The 23,863-nt window shown below is 51.9% G+C and overlaps 10 protein-coding genes across 10 annotated transcripts in view; 4 read left to right on the top strand and 6 right to left on the bottom strand.

Annotated features, from left to right (window-relative positions):
• Nucleotides 1–40: 40 nt before the first annotated feature.
• On the top strand, nucleotides 41–2,140 carry GLOTRDRAFT_46501 (uncharacterized protein; the record flags this gene model as incomplete). Its single annotated transcript, XM_007870488.1, has 2 exons — nucleotides 41–823; nucleotides 1,811–2,140. Coding segments are annotated over 2 exons (1,113 nt in total), but the record flags the coding sequence as incomplete, so codon positions are not given.
• Nucleotides 2,141–2,780: 640 nt separating this feature from the next.
• On the bottom strand, nucleotides 2,781–4,741 carry GLOTRDRAFT_79745 (phosphoglycerate mutase-like protein; the record flags this gene model as incomplete). Its single annotated transcript, XM_007870724.1, has 8 exons — nucleotides 4,302–4,741; nucleotides 4,038–4,246; nucleotides 3,926–3,986; nucleotides 3,711–3,872; nucleotides 3,365–3,654; nucleotides 3,214–3,303; nucleotides 3,039–3,155; nucleotides 2,781–2,973 (listed from the first exon to the last, which is right to left on the bottom strand). The coding sequence occupies exons 1-8, from the start codon at nucleotides 4,479–4,481 to the stop codon at nucleotides 2,781–2,783; spliced, it is 1,302 nt and encodes a 433-aa protein (XP_007868915.1). The 5' UTR covers nucleotides 4,482–4,741.
• A 234-nt stretch (nucleotides 4,742–4,975) lies between these two features.
• Nucleotides 4,976–6,489, bottom strand: GLOTRDRAFT_122619 (uncharacterized protein). Its single transcript, XM_007870723.1, has 4 exons — nucleotides 6,343–6,489; nucleotides 5,857–6,250; nucleotides 5,648–5,719; nucleotides 4,976–5,554 (listed from the first exon to the last, which is right to left on the bottom strand). The coding sequence occupies exons 2-4, from the start codon at nucleotides 5,969–5,971 to the stop codon at nucleotides 5,328–5,330; spliced, it is 414 nt and encodes a 137-aa protein (XP_007868914.1). The 5' UTR covers nucleotides 5,972–6,250; nucleotides 6,343–6,489; the 3' UTR covers nucleotides 4,976–5,327.
• A 377-nt stretch (nucleotides 6,490–6,866) lies between these two features.
• GLOTRDRAFT_79741 (ZIP-like iron-zinc transporter) lies at nucleotides 6,867–8,844 on the bottom strand (the record flags this gene model as incomplete). The annotated part of the gene is made up of 13 exons (XM_007870722.1): nucleotides 8,722–8,844; nucleotides 8,520–8,652; nucleotides 8,433–8,457; nucleotides 8,298–8,373; nucleotides 8,125–8,243; nucleotides 7,764–8,069; nucleotides 7,693–7,707; nucleotides 7,470–7,638; nucleotides 7,407–7,411; nucleotides 7,216–7,348; nucleotides 7,065–7,123; nucleotides 6,967–7,009; nucleotides 6,867–6,914 (listed from the first exon to the last, which is right to left on the bottom strand). Exons 1-13 carry the CDS (start codon nucleotides 8,836–8,838, stop codon nucleotides 6,867–6,869), a joined length of 1,248 nt encoding a protein of 415 aa, XP_007868913.1. The 5' UTR covers nucleotides 8,839–8,844.
• A 164-nt stretch (nucleotides 8,845–9,008) lies between these two features.
• Nucleotides 9,009–9,905, top strand: GLOTRDRAFT_95501 (uncharacterized protein; the record flags this gene model as incomplete). Its single annotated transcript, XM_007870721.1, has 4 exons — nucleotides 9,009–9,108; nucleotides 9,192–9,612; nucleotides 9,668–9,803; nucleotides 9,855–9,905. The coding sequence occupies 4 exons, from the start codon at nucleotides 9,009–9,011 to the stop codon at nucleotides 9,903–9,905; spliced, it is 708 nt and encodes a 235-aa protein (XP_007868912.1).
• Nucleotides 9,906–9,989: 84 nt separating this feature from the next.
• Nucleotides 9,990–11,619, bottom strand: GLOTRDRAFT_131856 (uncharacterized protein; the record flags this gene model as incomplete). The annotated part of the gene is made up of 10 exons (XM_007870941.1): nucleotides 9,990–10,031; nucleotides 10,097–10,174; nucleotides 10,227–10,301; nucleotides 10,356–10,524; nucleotides 10,576–10,712; nucleotides 10,775–10,956; nucleotides 11,009–11,261; nucleotides 11,311–11,421; nucleotides 11,472–11,537; nucleotides 11,599–11,619. 10 exons carry the CDS (start codon nucleotides 11,617–11,619, stop codon nucleotides 9,990–9,992), a joined length of 1,134 nt encoding a protein of 377 aa, XP_007869132.1.
• Nucleotides 11,620–12,177: 558 nt separating this feature from the next.
• GLOTRDRAFT_95499 (uncharacterized protein) lies at nucleotides 12,178–13,564 on the top strand (the record flags this gene model as incomplete). Its single annotated transcript, XM_007870720.1, has 2 exons — nucleotides 12,178–13,140; nucleotides 13,202–13,564. The coding sequence occupies 2 exons, from the start codon at nucleotides 12,178–12,180 to the stop codon at nucleotides 13,562–13,564; spliced, it is 1,326 nt and encodes a 441-aa protein (XP_007868911.1).
• An 820-nt stretch (nucleotides 13,565–14,384) lies between these two features.
• Nucleotides 14,385–16,186, bottom strand: GLOTRDRAFT_47111 (alpha,alpha-trehalose-phosphate synthase TPS1 subunit; the record flags this gene model as incomplete). Its single annotated transcript, XM_007870531.1, has 6 exons — nucleotides 14,385–14,573; nucleotides 14,630–14,827; nucleotides 14,877–15,104; nucleotides 15,160–15,327; nucleotides 15,381–15,588; nucleotides 15,639–16,186. 6 exons carry the CDS (start codon nucleotides 16,184–16,186, stop codon nucleotides 14,385–14,387), a joined length of 1,539 nt encoding a protein of 512 aa, XP_007868722.1.
• A 1,278-nt stretch (nucleotides 16,187–17,464) lies between these two features.
• On the bottom strand, nucleotides 17,465–18,209 carry GLOTRDRAFT_112028 (uncharacterized protein). Its single transcript, XM_007870719.1, has 3 exons — nucleotides 17,964–18,209; nucleotides 17,835–17,909; nucleotides 17,465–17,784 (listed from the first exon to the last, which is right to left on the bottom strand). The coding sequence occupies exons 1-3, from the start codon at nucleotides 18,090–18,092 to the stop codon at nucleotides 17,593–17,595; spliced, it is 396 nt and encodes a 131-aa protein (XP_007868910.1). The 5' UTR covers nucleotides 18,093–18,209; the 3' UTR covers nucleotides 17,465–17,592.
• A 2,927-nt stretch (nucleotides 18,210–21,136) lies between these two features.
• Nucleotides 21,137–23,863, top strand: part of Gtlcc4 (laccase) — a gene marked incomplete at both ends in the record, with an annotated part of 4,768 nt that continues 2,041 nt past the window's right edge. Inside the window, 16 exons of the mRNA XM_007870718.1 lie at nucleotides 21,137–21,223; nucleotides 21,271–21,339; nucleotides 21,399–21,633; nucleotides 21,687–21,714; nucleotides 21,770–21,811; nucleotides 21,864–21,956; nucleotides 22,005–22,141; nucleotides 22,199–22,218; nucleotides 22,278–22,308; nucleotides 22,360–22,511; nucleotides 22,653–22,712; nucleotides 22,770–22,899; nucleotides 22,956–23,014; nucleotides 23,073–23,093; nucleotides 23,147–23,204; nucleotides 23,259–23,361. Coding sequence (XP_007868909.1) covers nucleotides 21,137–21,223; nucleotides 21,271–21,339; nucleotides 21,399–21,633; nucleotides 21,687–21,714; nucleotides 21,770–21,811; nucleotides 21,864–21,956; nucleotides 22,005–22,141; nucleotides 22,199–22,218; nucleotides 22,278–22,308; nucleotides 22,360–22,511; nucleotides 22,653–22,712; nucleotides 22,770–22,899; nucleotides 22,956–23,014; nucleotides 23,073–23,093; nucleotides 23,147–23,204; nucleotides 23,259–23,361 — 1,325 coding nt within the window. The remainder of the gene's footprint in view (nucleotides 21,224–21,270; nucleotides 21,340–21,398; nucleotides 21,634–21,686; nucleotides 21,715–21,769; nucleotides 21,812–21,863; nucleotides 21,957–22,004; nucleotides 22,142–22,198; nucleotides 22,219–22,277; nucleotides 22,309–22,359; nucleotides 22,512–22,652; nucleotides 22,713–22,769; nucleotides 22,900–22,955; nucleotides 23,015–23,072; nucleotides 23,094–23,146; nucleotides 23,205–23,258; nucleotides 23,362–23,863) is intronic.

Here is a 23,863-nt window from a genome sequence, read left to right as displayed (position 1 = left end):
CATCCCCACTCTGCAATTGAACACTCGATCACCACTCCTGTTGCAGACGCGCTTGGCTCGCTTCGGCGACACCGACTCAACGTCGAGCTTCTTCACTGTCGGAAATGGCGGTGGATCCTTGCGGTCGTTCTATAACGGGAAAGAGGTTGATATGCGCATGAGCCACATTCGCGAAGCTATCCATCACGTTCGGGGAAATTGGCATCTTTATGCCGATTTTCTGTCCCGCTTGCGCGACTTGCTCTTGCAGCTCGGTGAACATGAAACCGTCTCTCCTATCTTGGACACTCTGCCCCGGTTCAAGCAGTGGTCTGACAGACGACGGGGCGGCGACCCCCCTGAGGATTATGGTCTCCTGCGGTTATACACCACTCCAGTGGGATATTTACATGCCTTCAAGATCATCAACGAAGTCTTCCGCACTCACGACATCGATAATGAGCGGCTGGTGTCTGCCGTCTTTTTCGTGGAGCTCTTGAATATAGAACTCTTCAAATACATCACCGAGCAGGGGATGAGGGATGTCGGGTTTACCGGGACTGTCCATCGAGGTCTGTGCCTTTCCACAGTGCAGCTCGACGCATTCTACCAGCTGGCCCGCATGCCCATCAGGGAGAGATTCTGGTCTATTCCCCTAGCAATCGTATCCTGCAGTATGGATGAAGACATCGCGGTAAAGTTCGCCCTCCAGCAGGCGACCGCTCATGGGACGGAGCATATGCACCCCGTCCTGTGGCGCATCCACGTCGCTAACCTAGACCCAGAGCTCCTCCGTGTTTATCATCAATACTACCCTATGAGCGTCGTGACAACAATGTGTGCAGTCCCCGACTCCCACGGTAGTTGGGAGGAGGGTTCTGTCGGGAAGAAATGGTCGCTCCACCATACAACTCGCTCTCGCCGTGAGAACCTCATGTAAGCAACGTCCCGACCGGACCGACGCCACTTTCGTTTTGACTTGAAGACAACTGCCCACACACACCTGACATGAAAGGTCAAAGTGATGCAGTGCGTAGCATTCGATGAAAGGATGCATTGACACAAGTGAGGCTGACAAATGAGACTAGTATCTCTGAGCGGGGACTGGGAGGAAACCCCTTTAAATATTGATGTAGATATAAGACAGGACTATATCGATGTATGTGTCCGTACGCGTCAAGACTGGCATTCCGCAACTTGACCAGACACAAGTACCTGGAATACTTGATGGTTTCTGACTGGAGTCGGGGATTGGCGCTTGCGCCGCTACGATACCGATGCCCGCTACCGTAGGTAGTGGGTCTTGGACCCCCCGGCCGTTCGCAGGTTTCCTGCGATCGTTTCAAGATCTACGCGATTTATTTGACACTATTTGGCGCTTAACCGTATATGGTGAACGGCAAGAGCGGGACAGGGCTTTGGACCAATCAAAGGTGGGGTCCTTAAAGGACCCCGATAGTCACGCCACGTGTCATTTCTCTTCCCCTTTATAGCCAAGGTGGCGGATGACTGTCAAGAACTGACCTTGCTTGGGGCCTTGGACCTTGCGGTCTCAAGGTGAAATCAGAATACCCCGCTGTCAGTTGTTTTGCATATGTAACTTGTATTCTCGAAACCTGAGGGAGGGATGAGTGGACATCTCTCAGGACTCCAGGCCATTGAGTTGAATGCTCAGTCAGAAATAATTGCTGGAACACAGCTGCTTTCGCAAAATATATATATATGACGCTGCTCAGGATGTGAAGTGTTCAGCTTGCTACCAAATATCAATCTATATCTACGGTAGCGGGCTCTGCCGTGCTCGCACGGCCCTACCGCCCTATTTATCCAGGAATTTTCGGCGTACCCGGAGGAAGAGGTGGTATTGCGAGGACCGTTCTTCCAGCTGGTGCACGTGTATCGGCGGCCTATGCCAGGAGGTGCCATGATTGACGTCGTCGAGGGAGTCATCGTCAACACGAACAGGGATCATCCAAGCCAGATGGAGCTCGGTACTGATCAGGATGGTGCAAGAAGACTGATTGCGTGTCTGGTAGGGATGGCGAGGGCAAAGGTGTGTCAGCAAGTGGCCGGGAGTTATGGATTGGAGGCCGATGTTTCGGAATATGAGCGAGTCTATCTGGAAGAGAGAGCTGTATTTGATGATTTAACGACTACATAGGGACAACTGGGACTTGTGCAGGTCTCCGCACCAGTCATGACTTCGCCATCTTGTGAAACATTAATGAACTTTGATGCAAAGCATTCACCCCAATTTGAACCAGAGATATCGTGGACCAGGTTGGTCAATATCAAATGTGCAGGAAGCATTTTTGTACGTGGAAAGGCACGATAAACGGCCCTCACCATCCGTACAATTGTTTCATAGATTGATGGGTCATCACTTTAGAAAGCTTGCTCACTGACAATAACTTCAGGTAACGCGTAGCAATAGACCGGAGTGCGGTGGATCCAGGACAAGATCGTTGCACGCCAAGCCAAAATCATGACATACGCGCATATACGCGTGACGATCCTTCACGTGCTGTGACAACGCACGATCTGGGAAGCCTAATTGTGCATCCTGCTCAAGGGCCTCCCGGGTTAACTGAAATGGACGAGTCGTAGGAACCATGCCTGGTTAACTGAGTAACTCACGCCTTTCCCCAGAACTAGACGAAGAGAGGACGAAGCGCCAGTGACACTCACATTTCACGCCTTCCATAGATCACACTTTTCAAAGGAGTCAGTCCAAGGGCAGGCAAAGACCTTCTCATCATATCCTGATAAAATGTGATGAACGAAGGCCGGAAACCAACGCCCTAGAACCCAGGGTTCCCGCACGTCGAGTTCCATGCTGAGTCACCCCATGTTACAGAGGTGCTGAAGTTATTCGCCGCCACGAAAGCGTCGAACGAGCAGGTACCATACGTCTTGTCCGTCTTAGACTGGGCGCAAGTGGACAGCGGGAATGGCGCGTCGTTCAGAACTAGCCTGATCTGGGGACCATGGAATCTATATATACAAGTCTCCGTCAGCCCAGATGGAAGAATAGCCACAGGATCTTGCAAGCTACGTACGTGGAGGAACAGGCAATTTTCTCCCAGAGCATTTGAGCCGCGAAGGGGACCTGGGTCGAAGTACGGAACTTGCGGTTCGGGTTCACGGGGCCAGTTGCGGACAGGGGAGGCGTATCCCTGAATCAAGGCGACATAAGGATGTCGATCGGAAGCTAGAACCACGCTGACAACTCACTTTGCAAGACCTAGAGCGGTGAGAGCCATATCAATGGTTGTATCATGCCCGAACTCGAGATATACAGGTTCGGCACTTGAGTTCGAGAAACTAGCGGTTGTGTTATGAGCAAACTGGCATAGAAATCCAGAAGGTAAGTGGCGAGACCCACCGATCAATCAGCGTGTGGACATAGAGCGACCCAAGCAGGGGTCCCATATCACCCGGCAGATTATACCCGAACGCGCCGTCCATGAGCAAGTCCAACTCGTATTCAAAATTCTGAATTTCCGACGTCGTGAATACGTCGCACCAGGGCGACACGTCGTAAGCCGCCAGGTCGTACGCGCATGCGTAAAGAGCGCCGTGGGTGTCGTTGTCCGTTAGGTTAACGCCCGGGAGCAGGCTGTTTAACCGTTTTGTAATCGGGGGCAAGTATATGCTGCCCCATTTAATAGTCGCCTATGATATAGCGGGAGGTAAGAGATAGACGAGGACATGGGTGGCAGGCAACGTACATTATTACCATAATTATAGTCCCACTTCGGGCAAGTATCCATAGGCGTGATCCACGATACCGTGACATTGTTTTCGGCTATCTCAGAGAACACAGTGGATGAGATATTGGGCCAGGTGCGACCGTAGTAGCCATTCGCAAACCACTGAGCAGATTCGATGACCTATTCATACTGTCAGGATCCTATACAACTCCGTACTTATCCTGAGTGAATACCCGATCCTGACCACCCGCAAGAATGCTCGTGGCATTGAACTGAGGGTATTTCAAGCGGAAACTACTCCACGGTCAGAGAGGCACCCACATGAGCATGAAGGCAAAAACTCACTTGACGCCATGCTTGAAAAGCTCAAGCCTGCCGGGTGCCGTCAAATCGTCATGGCCCAGCGTAGTCCTGTACCCCTCCTTCAGGAACTGCATACTCTTAGGCAGCTTCGCCCTCGCAACAGCAGCGGACGCGTTGCCCAACTTGTACGTCAAGTTCTGAATGTAAACCAACTCAGATGCCAAGGGGTATCTAGAGCCATGTCTGCCCAGCTATAGCATCCAAGGGCTCAGCACGGAATACACTGGATACAGTCTGAATACTCACATACATGATCTGCTCGACCTTACAGTCCCCAGGCAACTCCACATTCATCCCTGAGGGCACGGGTGCCGGGTGGTAAGGGGACAAGTTGCCTAGCCTGTCCCATATGGCCTCCTCCTTGGTCGAGGCGGGCGCGGCAGCAACAAGCAAGGGAAGGATAGTCAGGAGGGACCAGACGAACATCCTCGACGAGCAGGCACAGAATGCTGCACGCCCCCATTTTCCCCTCCACGGCCTTATATATGAGCTGGTTGATGGGCGTCGGGAGTATCATTTGGCGTCGCCCGTCAGTGAGATATGGCCTATCAACGGCATCCTGTGCCTGGGTGGGAGTACCATATGGTGTTCCTCTCGGTATTGATAGCACTGAATTTTGGCGCTCGATGTTGTCCGGGTCCGTAAGACAGAGGAACGTGCATTGCAGAGCTGAAGCCTAAGGCAAGCTGAAGGGACGTAGCAAGATGCAGGATCGTGCACGGTGCACATCGGGTGCCAATGCCATCAGCGGGTACATTCGGATGCGTAACGACTGCACGAAGGTCAGAATTCAGGCAGAAATATCGCGTTCTGTACGAATAGATATTACCAGTGACTGCAGTGCCGAGAGGTATTGAGCATGCATAAGATTATGATGTCCCGGCTTCCGACGACTATATCAACGCAATACGATACGCAGAGTCCATGATAGAAGCCGGGACGTGTCTATACTACTGCGAGCGAGGATTAGATTGTACATGCAAAGCGATAGATGCAGAGAGATCATGATTGAACAAGGGTGACATCCGGACAGTGAGGACCCGACGTTATGCCAAGCCGCGTCGAGGTATCTTCAAAATAATTCAGGGCGGATAAGGTACGGGATGCGAGCGAGGACAGAGTGGCGATTCTATGGTGAGTGATGAGTTCCGGTTTGTTGAATGCGACGACGATGAGAGTTTGTGGCGTGTCGGAAGCGTGGATTTTGGGCGTGAATTCGAAGATGCCTCGTCCTCGCCCTCGGCCTGGATACCACCTCCCGCGGCGCCGGGGTCACCGGCGAGGGGGCGCCAGCGACGACAGCGACAGTCCTTGTGCCAGCTCGGCTTTCCAAGACACCCGCTGCACCGCCTCTGCGTAGTCCACCCACTCCCTCTTCCTCTCCTTGCTCTCCAACCATTCCTGATCGAGCTCCGCCACATCCAACTCGTAAAAGTGGTACGTTGACGACGCGGAGGGGATGGTGGTCACGAATCGGGTGATCTTGCCGCGAACGCCCGCTGTAATGGACAGACAATGTAAGGCATGGGGAGACAGGGCGAGAGGGCATCAGGAGGGGGTGGGGAGAGGAAGAGAAGGAGAAAGGATGAGACCTTCTTCTAAGGCTTCTCGCAGCGCTGCTGCCTCCAACACTCCATCCGACGGCTCCCAACCTCCTTTCGGCACTATCACGGATGAACCCAGATGAGGAGACGCAATATGTTAGTTTCCACGGTCATTATCAAGATGAAAGAAGAGCGAATGTGTGTGCGGAGAAGACAGCAGATGACTGATAAAACGGGCCAAAGAATCGATCACTCACAGACCCAGTTATCCGGCCTTTTACGACTGGTGATTATCAGGACTTTTCCCGCTGCCCTCGCTATGGGTATGGCGCAGCACACGACACGCGGCGTTGAGCGACCCTTGTTGCTCATGGTTGCGGTTCTCGACGACAAGCGATCGATAGCCAGTTTGGATTCAGTATTACGAGAAGACGCTGCGGAGATAATGAGGCAGGCGTCTCCGCCGGTGTTGCGTACGACAGTAGAAGGCGAGCGGACGAGTTGTCGATGCGACTGAAAAGGATCGGTGACTGAGACACCTGGCGGTTTTGAGTGAAAGGGCGTGATGGAAGGCGGGTGCACGCCGGGCACGAGATGTCAGGAACTTGAAGGGTATTAGATCGCCGACCAAGCAGCTGAAAAATACGGAATCTGTATGAAACACAGTAGCTGTGAGTCGAAGGCGCACGCCAGGAAAGACGGGCCAATTTGCGCGCAGCACCGAAGAGCACTAGAAGACGCACAAACGGAGGACCGGGGGCAGTTAATTCGCGCTTTAGGCAGTGTAAGGTAAGAACTGGAGGCAGCGAGTGCAGCGTATGCTCGAAGAATTATTGCAGGCGTGTGGCTAATTTACGGAGGGTTTGGCATGCGGCGGAAGGCATTTGTGGAGGGCAACCAACAGGCGTCCTCCGTTCTCGCACGTTCCTCGGCAAACCAGCAACGCAAGCCGCCCGTGATGATGCCTTCTCAGAAACGTCATCTTGGGTGGTGCCTTACTATTTCGTGATCTCTCTTTCATAAGCTTTATAACATTAATCCCACTGGCCAGCGGACTACACGACCGACTTAATGTAGATCTACCACCGGGTCTTTCATAGCGAAGCTTTCGGAGTTTGCTGAGATGACTGCGATCGACCCTTCGACCCCCACGAAACACCAGAGAAGCATGCCGTATCAATACCGAGCACCGGATACGGTTTATTCGTTCCATCTTTGAGGACGAGGGATCTATTAGCAGCGCTCTAGATGCCCGACAGCAATGTACTCACGCAACTAGGAACATGCATAAGACACCGAAGGCCATAGCCCCGAACTATGGCGAGAAAGTTCAATACGACAACTGTGCGAGTGGAAGCAGTCCAGACCTCTCGCAGCGCTTGTTTGCCACTTTTGCTGTCTTCTAGCAGCCTTGCTTGGGCGTCAGCACTGGTCCATTTGAGCGTGGAAAGACATAAATACTCACGTCGGGAGCACGGCAACGGCTCCGATGTACAGAAAACCGCCGGCGACGAACGGGATGACCTATACGAATGGATCAAGCGGATCATAAAATCAGAGAACATATACCGTCAATACCTATAGGGTGGTAGAGCAAAAATAAAACAGTGACTGACCAAGTCGGCAGCCTGAACAGTAGTTCCTAGTATACCAGACGCAGTCTGCCGGAGAGCAGAAGCTAGGTCGGTGGTTTCATTCGTCTCACTGCCAGATGCAGCCATGTTGTGAATGGCGATACCCATGAACGTTCTATCATAACGGGAGACTCTTGAGTTACAAGGCGGGGCATGAAACGAAGCCACTATACCCGATCTAACCGAACAAGGTCAGTACAAATAACCCGGATCTCAACGGGGACAATGTAGCGTACGAAAGCTCCGACAGCGGTAATAAACTGCGACTGCATGGCCTGGCGCTTCGTGAAGCCGGACCGTATAAGAATTGAATAATCCGCGATTTCGTGTGGAATCTCATGCGCGAAGCACGCTAGGGTGGTCGTCGCGCCTATAAGGGGGGAGGAATAAAAAGAAGCGGCCATCCTGGGTTATAGGTCCTTAGTGACAGCCGCATAAACCGTAGTTAACGTCACATACGCCAATCCATCGGTGCTATAGGGCCGTGTATATCAGGAAAGGCAGGCAGATGGGCAAAAGGAGTCCCTCACATGTTGTGTACGAAGTCTCCGAAAAGATTCAAGTAGGCTGAGAGCTTCGAGACGGAGCCGGCCGGTTCTTTCTGCTGGAGCTTCGTTAGGTCAGATGTGTCAGCGACCTCTGAGCTCTTCTCTCCGCGCATGCGGATGTCGCTTCCCGTCGAAGTGACTTCTACGCCTGAGGTATGAGCATGCTCGGCCGGGCTGGGAGCATGGGAGTGCGAATGCAAGTGACCCGGTGCGTCCGAGTCACCGCCAAGCACTCGCAGAGTCTTCTCCATCATGAAGAAAGAGGCGAACCCGACGAATATACCCAGCCTGAGAGAAAAGTGTCGGTGAACGTGCGTGCCAGACCGAAACGTAATGCAGCTACCCTACGAGAATATTCCTCTTTTCTTGGACCATTACGAAATGCACGCTCTCGTCTTGGTGTTCGCCCATAAACGAGTGCGGCACAAGGTGCAGGAAGACGTCTGATAGAAGGCCGCCTGTCTACATGGATAGTTCAGAGCAAAGGAGAGGATTAAAATATCAAATGGGACGCGCCGCAAACGCTGTCATGGTGTTGAGCGTGTTGGAGTTGATTTCGGCCGGGATAAAGGCCAGGATAAAATTAGGGACGCTAGAAAAGACCGGCCACCCATGAAGCTAGGGTACGGTCGGACCACGGGAACAACCCACGAGCTAATATAGAAGGTACCCAGTACTGCAATTTGACTGTCACCTCTTGTTCCAGTATCACCGGAGTAAGTGCATAACTGAACATACCGGAATTCCATCCAGGACCAAAGGGAAATAGCCATGCGAAGACTTGGCGCATGATAGGCGATTCGCCCTCAGCTAGCCGAGCTTTCAGCACGTTTAGCTGCTGTACGGGCTGACATTCCCGTATCTCGGTTTCCTAAGGCAAATGCGCAAGTAAGCACAACTTCCATCAGACTCCCAGGTTCAGGATACGGCCAGTACTCACTCGAACGATGAGTAAGTCCTCCTTTTGGCTTCTTTGCGCATATGCTATCGAGACAGCAGAAAAGAGCAGCACAGCTGCGCACAGTTTCTGGATTCGATGTGCTTTCACGGCCGCCATTGCCAGTCACGGTCGCGAGGAGAAGACAGCGCGTCCTCGGGATTGATGACACGTGTCTGCGCGCCTAATGTAACGCGTCCGGTGGCGGCGCGTCGGACGCGTCTCACGCGTCTCAATCCACATATATTGCCCAGACACTTCTGAACTCCGTGGCTGCTTTGGTGTCAGAGATGTACCCTACGAAGGCTGAAGCTTCGGTGATTCAGGCTGCCGAGCAGCTGATGAAAAAGACTATGGCCAGATACGACCCCTCTCATGACGCGTACCACGGTAAGCCTATGCTTTCAAATAATTCGGTCGTAAAATATGGACGTGTTAGTGCATGCTCAATCACTTATGAACACGGCCTCCAGTGGAACGCGTCCGTAAGACAGCGTTATCCCTAGCAAGGAGCATTTCCTCGGAAAGTGCTTCCCAGAAGCAACCAGACCTACTTACGGTCGAACTAGCTGCCCTTTTGCACGACGTCCTGGACAAGAAGTACGTCTCAGCAGAGGAAGCGGCAGATCCATACTCGTACTTCCTACCGTTCTTTCGAACGTGGGCCCAGGCATCGCAAATCGACTTCGTGAGCGACGGCAGGGCGAAGGAAATAGCTAAGATCGTCGATAACGTTTCATGGAGTACCGAGAAAAAGAGAAGGCAGACGGGCGAGTGGGGTACTTGGCACGATGAGTGCCTGGAGCTGCATTGCGTGCAGGATGCAGACAGGCTTGATGCCATAGGGGCGTTCGGTATTATGCGCTGCTCCGCTTTCAGTGCCGCTACCAACCGGTACGAACATACGGCTCGCGATCGGTAGTCATTGTACTCAACTTGAGGGTCTCAGAGCACTGCATATCCCCGTCGGCGCCCCAGGCTTCGAGGAGTCGGCCATACAGCATTTCCATGACAAATTGCTTCATATCCGGGAAAGACTGAAGACTGAGCCGGGGAGGCAGTTAGGACAGAATAGGCATCAGTTGGTACGCATTCGGTTCTCTAGGAAGGGTAGTTAAATGCTGATTTATACGCAGATGCTCGATTTCCTCGAAGCAGTCGATGAAGAGTACGACGTCCAATCATGACGTCGGCCAGTGAGATATTATGAGTCGGTAGATATGGATACAGGGATAGATAGATACTACACGGCACCAAGGCAAGAAAGATGCTTATTCCTCAAAATCATCCAAATCGATACCGTAGAAGGAGTGCTACAGTAAGGGAAAGAGCATTAGTGGTGGCGCGAAATGTATTAAGCTATTCATCTAGGATGTACCTTGTATAAGCTCATCACCTTGACCACCCATGCTTCCAGGTGGAATATCTTTTTGTTCCCTTGTCTCATGCGCACCTCCTGGAACCAGAAGTCAGTACATCACTCCTTGCAAGGGTAAGATAACACCTACGTATATAGCAGCCCAATGCATGATATCTGCCTTTATACTCTCATCCACCTTATCCACCACGCGTTCCGCTACCGTCTTTGACTTGCTCAGCGAACGACCACTCCATGGTAGAAGTTGTAAACCTCTTACCTTGAGTATAACGGTGGCAGGGATGCAGTGACTCAGAAGCTCGTAGAGTTTTGCTCGCACATCCATGACGCGCTGCGGCGACTGTTCCTGGATTATCATATCGGCAACCTTGTGGCAATACGTTTCCCAATCAGGCTTCGCAATGCTCAGTGGTCCTGAGAGGTCAGGCCTAGCCAGCAGAGTTAAGCTGTGTGGTTCCGAAAAGGGTCGTTCAACTTACGACTGCATCTTCAGTGCCTCAAGCACTAGAATTGCTTTCCGCAGGTTACCATTTGAATCCTCCACGATTTGTTGCGATGCCTCTGGAGGAAGGTCGAATTTCTCCCGCTTCGCTACGTACTCCAGGGCATTGTGCATCTGCCCCGCGAAAACACAAGACCATTAGCCAGACGGCCTCGTAGAGAGGTAGTTTCCTATACCTCTTCACTGCTCGGCGCTGCAACCCTAACCAACAAGCATCGACTTTTGATGGGTGCGATCAGTTTGCTCGTGCTGTTTGCGCAGAGAATTATTCGCATGTTGTTCATGTACTTTTCCATGGTGCGACGTAGAGCTGCTTGGGCGTCTCTCGATAGTGTATCCGCGTCGTTGATGATCACAACTAGAGTTGGAACATGAAAGACATGTGACGCGTAGGAGGTATGGGGACTTACCCTTGAATCTTTGTTTGGCGTTCAAGTCCACTTGCTGCGTTTGGGCGATCTCCTTGAGGATCTCTTGAATGACCACTCTATCGTACATGCCGACTTCGCTGTTCACAGTATATATGCATGAGCTTCGAGGAAGATAAGTGCGACTGTGCAAGACGAGCCTTGGCGTGATCTCTATGTGAAAATTACTCTGAACCACATTCAGGTCTAGCTTCCGCTTTGACGGGGTGAGGAACACTCTTTGATCGATCCTAAGCTATGTCCAGGCTTGAGCGCATGGCATTACTGAGTGAAACAGAACACACCTTTTCCACTCCAGGCCCAAACAACTGTCGAAGTGTACACGCTATCCGAGTCTTCTTCCCAGCGCCGGACGGCCCATAGAATAGCATGTGCGGGAAGTCTCCTGACGCAGCCTAAGTAAAGATATCAGAGTCTTTCAATGTAGAGAAGTTGTGTAACATACTAGAGACTTGAGTCGGGCTGTCAAGTCATGATGGTAATGAAGATCATCGAGGGTTCTGGGGCGGTACTTCAATGTCGGAACGCGTTAGAGACACTAGTACCCAGATTTTTCAGATTTTTCAGTATACCTTGTCAACCCATAGGGACATGTCGGTGTGCAGGGTATATGTGAGCGATGAACTGGTAGGACGCGCCGGTGGAAGCTGAGCGACGCGTCCGCAACTGCGTGACGTCACGCGTTTTTATGAGTCGGCGCGTGTTTCCGGCGCGTGCCACCACCCGTGTATATATAGCGATCTTTGCCATAACGCGAAGTGTGTCGGGTACTTTTCTGACAACACTTCGCTGCCACTGGTACTAGGCAATACAGTCACGGCGCGTCGCATTCGCAACTCGAACGATTCATTGGTATCCAGCCACCTTGCTTGAGTGAGGGTCTTCATCTGATGCTCCTGCCGGAGCACGTATATCTGAACCAGGCCGGGCTAATTTACATTTGCAGCATAAGAATGATACTCTCAGAGCTCGACCACGACACACTCCAGCTAATTCTCGACTTCCTGCATTCGTCAGATGCCTCTCATCTGGCGTTGGTCTGCCGATCATTGCATGATATTGCAATCTACAATGTATATCGCCATGTTTATCTGCGCTTCGGACGGCACATAAAATCCTTCTGCACTTCCATCGAGAGGGTCCCGGAACGAATGTCTCTCGTGCACTCCCTCCAGATCAGCCTAGCTGACGACGAATTCATGCCATCGGATAATGAAGACTCGCCAATGGCCTTCCTGACAATGCCAGTGGGCAAAGCCTTCGACAGGCTCTTACAGATTTTGCCCCATGCCACAAATCTGGCATCGGCGAGTGTTAGGATGGGATCCGCGGTCTTTCCTATCTGCACCATTCCTATCCCGAGTTCCTTCGTTGGCCTGGCCGCTCACTGCAACAACATCTCGGAGCTGAAACTCGTTGATCACTTGCACAATGTGATTGATGTAAATCTATTCGACCAGTTTCGCGGTCGCCTTCGCCGATTGTATTTACGAACGGTTCCTGGTACTGTCGACTACGGAGCAATTCTGGAGCCTCTCCGAGATAGCCTAGATGTACTCACCCTTATAGTTCACCCCAGGACCCATAACCAATCCTTTAGGTTCCCGATCGTGCGGAATCGACAATGGCCGCGTGTCTATGAGCTCTCTTTGTCCACCTCCACGTTCGATCGGTCGGAGCTTCTTCATGCTTTTCCGAATGTGAGGCACATACGAGTCGAGGTAGACCTCCAAAAGCACCTTTTCCATGACGCATATCCACTGTCGATTACGGTACCCGCTACCACCAACCCTCCTTTCAAGTCCATGGAAGTGGTCGGAGGAGATCTAGAGCACATTTGGAATGCCGGAGTGGTCACGCAGCCCCTCATACAGTTGGATATCAGAGTCTTAGCATTCAGCGAGTTGGGTAACGAAGTACCGAGGGCATATGCTGAGCTCCTGCAGACCGCCAATCCCAAATTCCTCTCTCTTAATATGGATGCAGAGCGAGTTGGAGCGATGTGCCTTGACAAAACCGTGTTCCGCAGTCTGACTAGCCTGCGACATCTCGCGGTGAAGTTCGGATCCGCTCTTACTAGGCGTGGCCGGTACTCGCGAGCCTTACAAGCCATGGTGCGTATTGAGTATTTTCCCGAGCGCACGCGCCGCCTGACCACTGGCATCGTCCTCATAGCCTTTTCTTCGTGATGCTCTAAATGAAGCTCACGTCACTTACGTTCACATCGACACCGTTGGTGATCTCGGTGATCGTCGTCCAGATATGGATTCGATACGCGGAAAGTGGTTACCTGATCTAGCAGCGACTGTTCCCTCCTTGGAATATATTTCCTACGAGACAGGAGGCCAAGAGCCAGAACTGTATTGGATATATTGTCTTCCCCAAGAAGACAGTCCTAGGGGCGGCTATGAAAACCCCAATACCGAACAGCAGCTCCGAAAAGTCGACTGGAAAATGCGTAGAACCATGAGGCGAGCCCTGGGCATCGTGGATTGGGGCATGGATTACGACGGACCCGACGACGACCTGCGGCGATGAAATTGGCCTCACAATCCAATTGTTTGTAGTCAAAGCTACGATATCAGTTTCTCCGGTGCTATGCGAATAAATATCACTTGTATTCACTCGATGAAGCCTTCACTCACTAGTCTTTAACCGGCCCCCTTGTTCGCTGGTACCTATCAAATACGGCCCTCTCCACGAAAACATTGATCATGATCCCAGCCGCTCGTCCCCTCGTTGCCTCCTGTGAAGCTGGTTGGGAATCTTGACATTCCTGTCCCTGGTGCTCACCACATTCGCGCCTCTTGTCTTGATGGGGAATCGTTAATCCGAGCTTCCTCTACATACGTGCAGCTCGCTGTCATGGTCAATCGGATTTCCTGCACGTCAGTGGGAAGCCGCGTTCTGTATTTTCGTCCACGGAGACGCGTGACGTCACGCGTCTAATTAACGCGACGCGTCCTCAGCCTGTACATGTGCTGCGATGATACGATGTCCTAAACATCCCCCCTGCGTCCTCCGATCTTGAAGTTATATATGACTCATGTCCCTAACGGCAACCGCTTGACGAACCACTCAGCTTCTGCCAATATTTCCTTTGCGATTTCATCGTGAATGTATCGTACTATACAGAATGACATCTAGAACATGCAATGAAAGAGCTACTTCTACAATACAACAAACTTCGTCCTTCCCCTGGCTCTGCACGTGTGTAACCCAACATAGCATGGGTGCAAATCAAGATCGACTGGACCTGCAGCAGAAGATCCAGCCTGAACCGCAAGCATGAATCATCCGATGCGATTACCCTCGAGCAACACCAATCACAAGATACAAAATCTGGGCAGCAGCTGGATCACGCAGCATTAGCAGCCTGCTCAGGCCCGCTCGGTTTCGTCCCGTGAAGCAGCCCGCTCTTCGGGTCATCATTAGGCTGCAGCTCCTCATGCACCTTCTCCGGCGCAGCCTCCTCCGGCGACCGGATCTTGCTCATCTCCTTGATGAACGACGTCCCCCAATACGATGCAGAGTACTTCTTCACATACTAAATGTCCCAATGAGATTGCCATGTCATCGAAGCACAATACTAGCAGGACCAACCTTGAACAACTTCCTGTGGTTCTCCGCCCTCGTCTCCGCGTCCATGGTGACCGCCTCGTGGATCGCATCCGCGACTTGCTGGCTGTCCCACGGGTTGACCACGATACTCCCGTTCAAGCTCTGCGCCGCACCCGCGAATTCAGACAAGATCATCACGCCCTGCCGCTCCTGCTGGCACGCGATGTACTCGTAGGACACCTATCGCACGTCAGACTATATTTCCAAGACCGATGACGGTCGTACGTACCAAGTTCATACCGTCGCGGGTACTAGTGACGAGGCAGACATCACTCACGGCGTACAGCGCGCAGAGCTCGTCAAACGGCAAGCTCTTGTGCATAAAATGTATCGGCATGAACTCCACGGTGCCGAACCGGCCGTTTATCCTCCCCACGAGCTCGTTCACGGTCGCCCGCAGGTTCTGGTACTCCTCGACATCTTGTCGCGAAGGCACTGCCAGTTGCGCTAGGACGACCTAATGGAACCTCGGATCAGCCGCTGACATTGCGCGATTCGATTCGGCGACAAACCTTGCCGACCCACTCTGGATGTTGCGTCAAGAAAAGCTCCATCGCGTGCAGTTTTTGAGGTACACCCTTGATGTAATCTAGACGGTCGACACCGACGATAACCTTCACATCCCCAAATCGTTGCTCGAGTTGAGCAATCCGTTGCTTGACGGAGTCTTTCTTCAAGTTCTGCAGAATAGAGTGAGATAATGAACGAGAAGGATAGAAGGGATTGCACAAACCTGGATGAAGGAATCTGGCTCGATACCGATCGGGAACATGCCGACGTGAGCGAGTCGACCCTCGAACTCGACGCCGTTGGGCATGGTCGGTAAACCGAGGATACGCGTGCATGATGAGAGGAAATGCCGCGCATAGTCGTATGTGTGGAACCCAATGAGATCACAGTAGAGCAGACCCAGTAGAATCTCTCTCCGCACAGGCAATATTCTGCAGAACCATAAATATCTGCTGGATGGATGTCATGTGACATTACCCACCTGTAAATCTCACTACTGGGGAACGGCGTATGCAAGAAGAAACCGATCTTGATTCCTTCGAAAGACTGCGACTCCGGGAGCCCTCCGTCCTCAGCCTCGATCCCCTCAATGATCTTCGGCAGCTCTGTCCTGGTCGTCTCGCCCGCCTTCTCCTTGCCGTCGACGAGTGTTCGGAGCATCATTGGCAGCAGCATAAGGTGGTAATCCTGTACCCAGACCATCGATCCGGGGGTCAGGACCTGCCGCACCGCCTCTGCGAAGCGCATGTTCGCTTGGCGGTATGCGAGCCAGTTCTCCTCGTCAAAGTTCATCTCACCGGGGTGGTAGTGCAGTAGCGGCCAGAGGATGGAGTTGGCGAAGCCGTTGTAGTGTCGGTCGGCGAGCTCGTCTTCAAGGTAGACGGCCTGGCATGAGAACTCCTCGTGCAGCCGCTTGTCGACGATGGGGCGGTCTTTAGGGGGGATGTAGAATCCTGGCCAGCCGATCCAGGTGAATGTCATGGACTTTTTGAAGCCGGCGAGGGCAGAGACGAGACCGCCGGAGGACATCTTGAAGCTGTACTCGCCCTTGTCATCTTTCGAGATGGTGATGGGCAGACGATTGGCGACGACGATGAGGCGGGTCTTGTCGCCCCCGTCGAAGCCATTGACAGGGGACTGTGGTGCGTCGCCGTTGGGACCGGGCATCGTGGTCGCTGTTGGAGACGATGGAGGCGGTGGTAGGGGGAGATAACAATAATTTAGGAATAGTTAAGGGAGAGATATAAGACGATGCGGAGGGACTTGGTTTTGGAGGGTCTTTTGCAGATTTCGTCTCGCAGGACGTCATACTTGAGTCGTCCGGATTTGGCCGACCGATCTTGCTTGATCTTCCTTCAGCCCTCGCCGCCGGCCCGGGTCCGGAGAAATTGAAGTAAATAATTCAGGATTTCTTTCCTCTAACTCTGTACTATTCGAATCGTTGCATGTTCCTGGGTGGGCGACTCACGCAAATACTACTCTATGTTCTGGTTTCTTGCAACGATGAGGCTTGTGTGGGCTGACGAGGCTAGTTCATCTCGGCCTCACCCCGGCCACCTTCGGGATCCTTCGAGACTTCGCATGGACGTGCATCTTATCAAGGTCATCCATTGGAACTGCAACAGTGCACCCTATCGGCCTTTCGTAGAATTTTAGTCGCAATTATCGGTGATTATATAACCTGGCACCCGAGATATCGCCGCCAGCGCCCGGAGGGCGCATCTGCTCGTCAAGAGCGACTCTGCAATTGGTACAATCAACCAGCTCGAAGGTTGATCGTCCTAAAACAAGCTTTTGCGGGGATCTTCCTAAGCTCAGGGCTCACTCTGGTCCAGTTTACGTGGGGATGAGCGGACAGTCTTCCTCCGATGTCAGCCGAGTCATCGCTCTAGCTGGGCCCTCCTTGCCCCCTGAATTCAGCATTCGTCTCAGGACTACGTCCATCTGTATGACTTAGCGCATGTGCTCAGTTTTAGGGATCCTTTCATCTCAGCGATCTGCTCTCCTGATTTAGCTACTTACCTCGAATAGCCTTTGCTCTCTTTAAAGGCAATCGATCCGAACTACCGGTGCGAGGATCTCAGTCAAAGGCCTAGTCAGGTGAGATATCCTTAGTTCATCCCAATGGCCGTACGACTTGGCACAGAAGCTGCTGCCTCCTCGGATTCCGAGACTACTCCAACTCTCCATCTCATCTATCTCCTCCGTCATGCAAAGAGCGAACGGATGAATTCAGGTAATGCAGTGGAAAGACACATCGCTGGTGCGTGGCCCATAACGATGTATCTTAGCCTCAAAAGTCAAACGGGAAGATGTAATTAAAGAATACAGTTCATTCTGCCAATCTATCAACGTTCATATGGATACACATTAAGCATCGCTGATCCCAAATTTCATTCGTGTATCTGCACCTCCGAGGCACCGGGGCCGCCCCATTAGATGTATCGGAACATATTACTCCGAACGCCCCTTTTCATAGCCACAGGCTGCCCGTCCTCGAGCTCAAGCCCAGCCGCCCCGCCTTCGCCAGACATGTCTTCGAGCGCACTCTTCAGCGCTTCGTCACGTTCGGCGAGGGATTTGACCTTTGATCGTGGAGAGTCTTCTTCCTGGTCCGCGGGTAGTGTCTAACTCATAGGTGTCAGTGGAAACAGTTTAGACAGCCTGCTCTGCTCACGGAAGTGCTTTGCACAGTGTCCTTCCCATGCGGGGACGAAGAAGCGGGGTCCAGACTAGTGTCAGCTTTCCCCTCCTTATGATTTGGAATAAGCCGGTAGCCCACTTCCTCGACATTAGACGCATTCACCTGCGGCGAGGTCGTATTTCGATCTACACCTCTCGTCGCGTAGCTCCTTCGACATAATCTTCGAGCATCTCGTGTATGCAGAGCGGAAGCATTGCTTCGCCGAATGAGGTGCCCAAGTCGCGTCTGCATAGTAACAATGGTGATGTAGAGACGAATATGATAGCGTATGTCCCAGCGTCGACGTTACATCGTCGACCGTGAGCGTTGTGGAGAGCAGCGTAGCCGGCGATGAGGTCACTTCGTGGCGGGAAGATCGGGCCGCAGAAACGCAAACTCACCCCTTGGCAGTCTTCCGGCTTCTTCCGGCCAAATGCCACATTCTCCGCCACATCGCTGTTGCCTTCTGCTTTTCACTGGATAGGCCTTCTCTCTCCGGAGAACATGGGAATCATAATTTTTTTAATGAATTTTCAAATTGCGTTAGTCCGGAAGGCGGTGGACGACGCGAATGATACCCTCACATACCTGTTCGCAATGCAGTACAGTTTTATAGGATTTTAAGCCATCATGCTAAGGATCTATAATTCCTGGTGACACTCTCTTGACTCTCAACGTTTTTGTTACTCGGCCCTCCGCTCACCCTCCCACGGTCGGACGCCCCACCAGGCGTTTACTCCGGACCCGCAGCCACCAAAGGATCGACTGGGTGCGTACCGTTTTGGCTCTGAGTCATCGTTAAGAAGTTGTATAGGATCACTGACAGAATTCTTAGAAGGAGGAATGTGGTCTGACAACGGACGACTCAGAACTATCTGACACAAGTAGGCTCAGGTCTACACAGTCATTCATGGGACTGCGTAGGGAATCGTATGTACCAGCCACATCTCTATGGGCTGCAACATGAAGTGCTCGTCCAAAAGCCCTTTATAGCGGGGAGCATCCTCGGTAAGGCTTGATCATCTTTCTGAGAGACGCTGTGCATTTGTGCACTTGTCCAATGGCGCCGCAGCAGCCCGGAACAGATCCAATCTAATTCTTCTTGACCCGCCTGCGATGCTTCCCATACTTTTCCCATACTTGCGCAGAGGTACTCGGTGCTCGTCGCATCCGCAATGTTTATACGAGGAGGTTCGGCTTGGATTCTTCGCTTCCAGTCTGTTGTCGCTATGGGCGTCTCAATTTGAAGGCATGCCAAGTGCTCTGATACTGGAGAACTAAGCAGAGCATCCCGTATTTGGCTGGGCTCGTTCTCATGGGGCGATGGAGTCTCCCAGGGACGTCCCCCGGCATGAACGATAGTGGAAACAGTTTGACTTGACGGCGATACGCCACTGACAACCTCCGGTGCAACCCGCCACGCGGTATAGCCCTCGTATAGTCGTGCAACAACCCGCTTTCTACACGTCTTTGTGACAGCAACTTTCGTCAGCGGGTGTGGCGACATGATCTTCTGGACAAATGTGGTAATGGGACCGACCGCGTCTGGCATTGAGAGCTTGCGGAGGTCAGCATTGATATGGTCTGAGTTATGTGCACACTTCAGGCCTTCTAATGCCAGCAATCGGACTTGGCCCGTGTGGCCGGATGCAGCCGTATTTCCCGTAAATCGGCGGCGCCGGGAAAAGGATGCATGAAGTGAACCAAAAACAACAAAACTAAACACACCATGATCTAGCAGATAAATTGCTAATATCGTGCTCAGGTCACTTGGACTATCAATTCCACAGATTCGGAGTTGCTGAGGAAAGAGTAGGTGTGCTCAATTCTACAATTCGGCCGTTCGCTCGAGTAATCGTTCGCACTTTCGTTCGCGCCAGGAATAGCTCAAGAAGTGATGCGGGAGATGGCCGAATAATCATGTGACTTTCTCCTCCTCGCTGGTTTGGCTCGCTCGAGCTCTCTGTGTGACCCAAATATATGGTTAGGAATGTACTACTGGACCTGCGCCGTAGGACGGGGATTAAATAACGATGACAGGAACTAAACATATGTTTTGTTACTACGTTACCCCATGTAACGAGCTTATTGCCAGTGAATAGGAGGCGTTGCAAAACTTTGAAGTTCGAGCCGCTCGAGGGAGCAGACGCTCGGCTCCCTTGGGCCTTCTCCCGCATCACTTCTTGAGCTATTCCTGGCGCGAACGAAAGCGCGAACGATTGCTCGAGCGAATGGTCGAATTGCAGAATTGAGCACACCTAGTGAGACTGAGAGTGTTCTTGGGCTGCCAGCGCAACCACCGCGACACAGCCACTGGCCAATGGCATTGTACATGTATTCGCGTCACTCATTACCCTGAGACTGAGGCTTCACTGAGACTACGCAAAGCTCTGCATCTATGGCATGTACCGACAACAGCGAGCTGTAAACAGAGCATCGGGCGTGATCCCAAGCTTGACTGTGATAGGCAGTCGTTCTTCAAGTCCAGCGTGAGATGCGGCGACTCCTTGTTTCCTCATGTCTTTTATCACTGATAGTACAGCCCGGTGCCGCTCGGTACTCAGTTACCAGAGACCGCTGTGACTCTGATGACCTGACCTTTCTCTCCTGCTGCGCTCTCTGGAAGAATCGGTATGTAAATGCCGCCCGTGTGCGATCATGTTGGCCGCACTGCCATATCTGTCATATCCGCCGCTGGATTCTGCAAGATCTTATGGGTATCCGTCTCGAACTGCCGTATAGTATCTGAGACGATACTTAAACTCATGTCTACTGAGCTACATGAAGTGGAACAGCTGCCTGGATCACTCTTTGGACCACCGGATGAGCATGACCAATCGCTACATTCTGTGTGGCAGACTGCAGTAGCTGCTGCGCTCACCATTCTCACAACAAAAGGCCAGATTTGTCCCATCGTATCTCTATGACCGCTACCACGTTCACCGCCCATACCAAGTCAAGGAATGACTCGTATGTTGCGCTTTCTACTACGGAGAGAAATCAGTCACTGCCATAGCTTTCGTAGAGTTAGGCACGACATTTAATATGCCAGAATATAAAAGTATCATCATTATCTGGGGGCGTCGAGTAGTATAGACTTGCGCCTGCGACACATTTCCTCTGCATGCCCTGATAGACTATGGTACTAATGTCAATCATTGTCAAGTTTACTAGTTTCGTAATCGTTGCGACTGCTGGACATGTCCACGCCACCTACGTTAATCTTCCTATTGTGAACACTCAATTAAATCCGGATGGATATGATAGCCGGTCGTGAGTCAACTCCTTTTGCTCTTATGAGCGAAGGCATTGCTGAATTCATTTCAATCAGGACTGTCGTTGCCGGTGGTACATTTCCCGGCCCTCTTATTAGCGGTCAGAAGGTACGCAGATTTCAAGGCTGAGACAACGTCTAATATTCTGTGGATAGGGCGAGCGATTCCAGATCAATGTGGAAGACAAACTGACCAACAACAGTATGCTCACGAGCACCACAGTAGTACGTGCTAACTTCTGCGCCTGCTCGTGTCCTACCCAAACGATTATATTGTCATGTAGCATTGGCACGGTCTGTACCTGCGCGGATCGAACTGGGCTGACGGGACGGCGATGGTGACACAGTGTCCTATCAGCCCCGGTCGCTCATTCCTGTACGACTTCAGTGTCCCCGACCAAGCCGGGACATATTGGTATCACTCGCATCTCGGGAACCAGTACTGCGACGGGCTGAGAGGACCCTTGGTCATCTATGATCCCTTTGATCCGTTCAAATGGATGTACGATGTCGATGATGGTAAGGCATCTCCTCTTTGGCTGTCTGGGCAACGAGTGATAGAATGATCGCAGAGAGTACCATTATAACGCTTGCGGATTGGTAGGACCTACCCATGATACCAAGTACCAAAAATTGATTTCGAACCCTCTTCTAGGTATCACATAGTCTCCACTGACCCTAAAGCAGGACCGTTCCCGTATGTTACCCTACACTCAAGGCAGTTCCAGCACTGACTTCCATCTTCGCAGCATGGCCAACTCGGTCGTGATTAATGGAAAAGGCCGTTACCCTGGGGTCACCAACTCCAGTCTATCCGTGATATCTGTACAGCATGGCAAACGGTACGTTTATCAACTGTAATGTGAAGGTGACGCTTAAATGCTCCATAGTTACCGTATGCGCTTGATATCAATGTCATGTGATCCCAATTTCACCTTCAGCATCGATGGGCATAATATGACAATCATCGAAGTCGATGGTGTAAATCACCAGCCGCATACTGTGGATTCGATTCAAATTCTTGCTGGTAGGTTTACCACCTCCAGCCAGTCTTACAGATCGTATGAACTACGTCTTTTTCCAGGCCAGCGGTACTCTTTTATCGTGAGCGGATTTCTCCCCGACTGGGACTTCACTAACCGATGTATACTAATATCTTTCAGCTACAAGCGAACCAGAAAGTCCAGAATTACTGTGTGTATGAATGACGTGAAGATATCTGAACCCAACTAATCATTATGTCAGGGATGCGTGCTCTCCCAAGTAGCGGCGACTCACTCAACCATAATTCCAACGGCGTCAATGCTGCAATTCTGCGTTACCTCGGTGCGATGAACTCAGAACCGACTACTACCCAAACACCGAGTATCATTCCTTTGAAGGAGACGGACCTCCACGTATGTACGATATGCAATGTCAGGGGGACCGTGGTGGATGTACTCACATTTGCATCTGTTAATTCAAGCCCCTCGTGAACCCCGCAGCCGTGAGTTCAGTGCCCCTTTACTCGCTATTCGCTCTAATGACTGGCTCTTCAGCCTGGCGGGAAGTGCAAGGGCTGCGTCGACCTCGCTCTCAATCTCGAAGTTGATTTTGCGGTGGGTGGACATGCCCGCCTTCTACCTGCCATCGTCACTCAGTCTTTCTTATGGTAGAACGGAGCGCAGTTTACTGTTAACAACACCGCTTATGTTAACCCGCCCGTCCCGGTTCTCCTGCAGATCCTCAGCGGGGCGCAGAAGGCGAGTGACCTAATGCCACCCGGCAGCGTGATATCTCTCCCAGGTATGCATGTCGTCTCCGTTCAAGTTGCCCGGTGCTAATGTGATTTGTGAATACAGCGAACAAGGTCGTTGAGATATCGTTCCCGATGGGCGCCGGGATGAGTGCGGGGGCTCCGGTCCGTATCCTCCATTTTTGGTTCACCGTAGCAACAGCTGAAGGCACGTCTCTAACAGCATCCAATTCACTTGCACGGCGTAAGATGTCATCCGCTGTTCTTCTTCCCATGTCTCACTGAGGAGATCTTCAGCATACCTTCTCCGTGGTTCGGAGTGCCGGTACCACCGCGTACAATTATGATAATCCAGGCACGTTCGTTCGTCTATGAAAGTGTATCACTCGCCTGACATATCCTTGCGAAGTCCGTCGCGATGTAGTTAGCGTCGGTGGAAATGATCCCGTCAATACTGACAATGTTACCATCCGTTTTGAGACGGACAACGCGGGACCATGGTTCCTCCACTGGTGCGTGCGGCCTATTTTTTGCGTTCAATCACTGCGTTTCCTGCAGATTATCCACCGGTCAAGACCCCTAAGATATTAGATCTAGTTTCATTATCCGGTAGACTGTCCTGTATAAGATACTTTGGATACCGGTCGGGAAACTGCGCCAGTTGAGCATTGCAATCCGTCCTTAAGATACTCAGACTAGTTGATCTGTTCATTTCTATCTACGGTCCGGATATCTCCGATATGTTGTATCCTCGCCGTGCGTTGGCTACGCTTTCTATCTCATGTTAAATATGCAACCTCACTGACTTAGCCATCGACTAGCTAGGTAACACCTGCACATATATCTAGGGTGACAGACTTGTATCAAGATGACTCCCAACCCCTTGCGAGTCCGCCATGATATCAGCAGACTCGGAAATGCCGAAGACCAACAGCTGCCGACCTCCTCGTCCCAGCTTCCCCCACGGCATCCACCTAGAAAACCCGCCCCCCTGAGCCTGGGCCAGGTGACTTG

This window comes from Gloeophyllum trabeum (assembly GCF_000344685.1).
Source record: "Gloeophyllum trabeum ATCC 11539 unplaced genomic scaffold GLOTRscaffold_00012, whole genome shotgun sequence".
NCBI classification, from domain to species: domain Eukaryota; kingdom Fungi; phylum Basidiomycota; class Agaricomycetes; order Gloeophyllales; family Gloeophyllaceae; genus Gloeophyllum; species Gloeophyllum trabeum.
The sequence above is the reverse complement of the archived record's forward strand: the minus strand, read 5'-3'. Positions and strand labels throughout refer to the sequence as shown.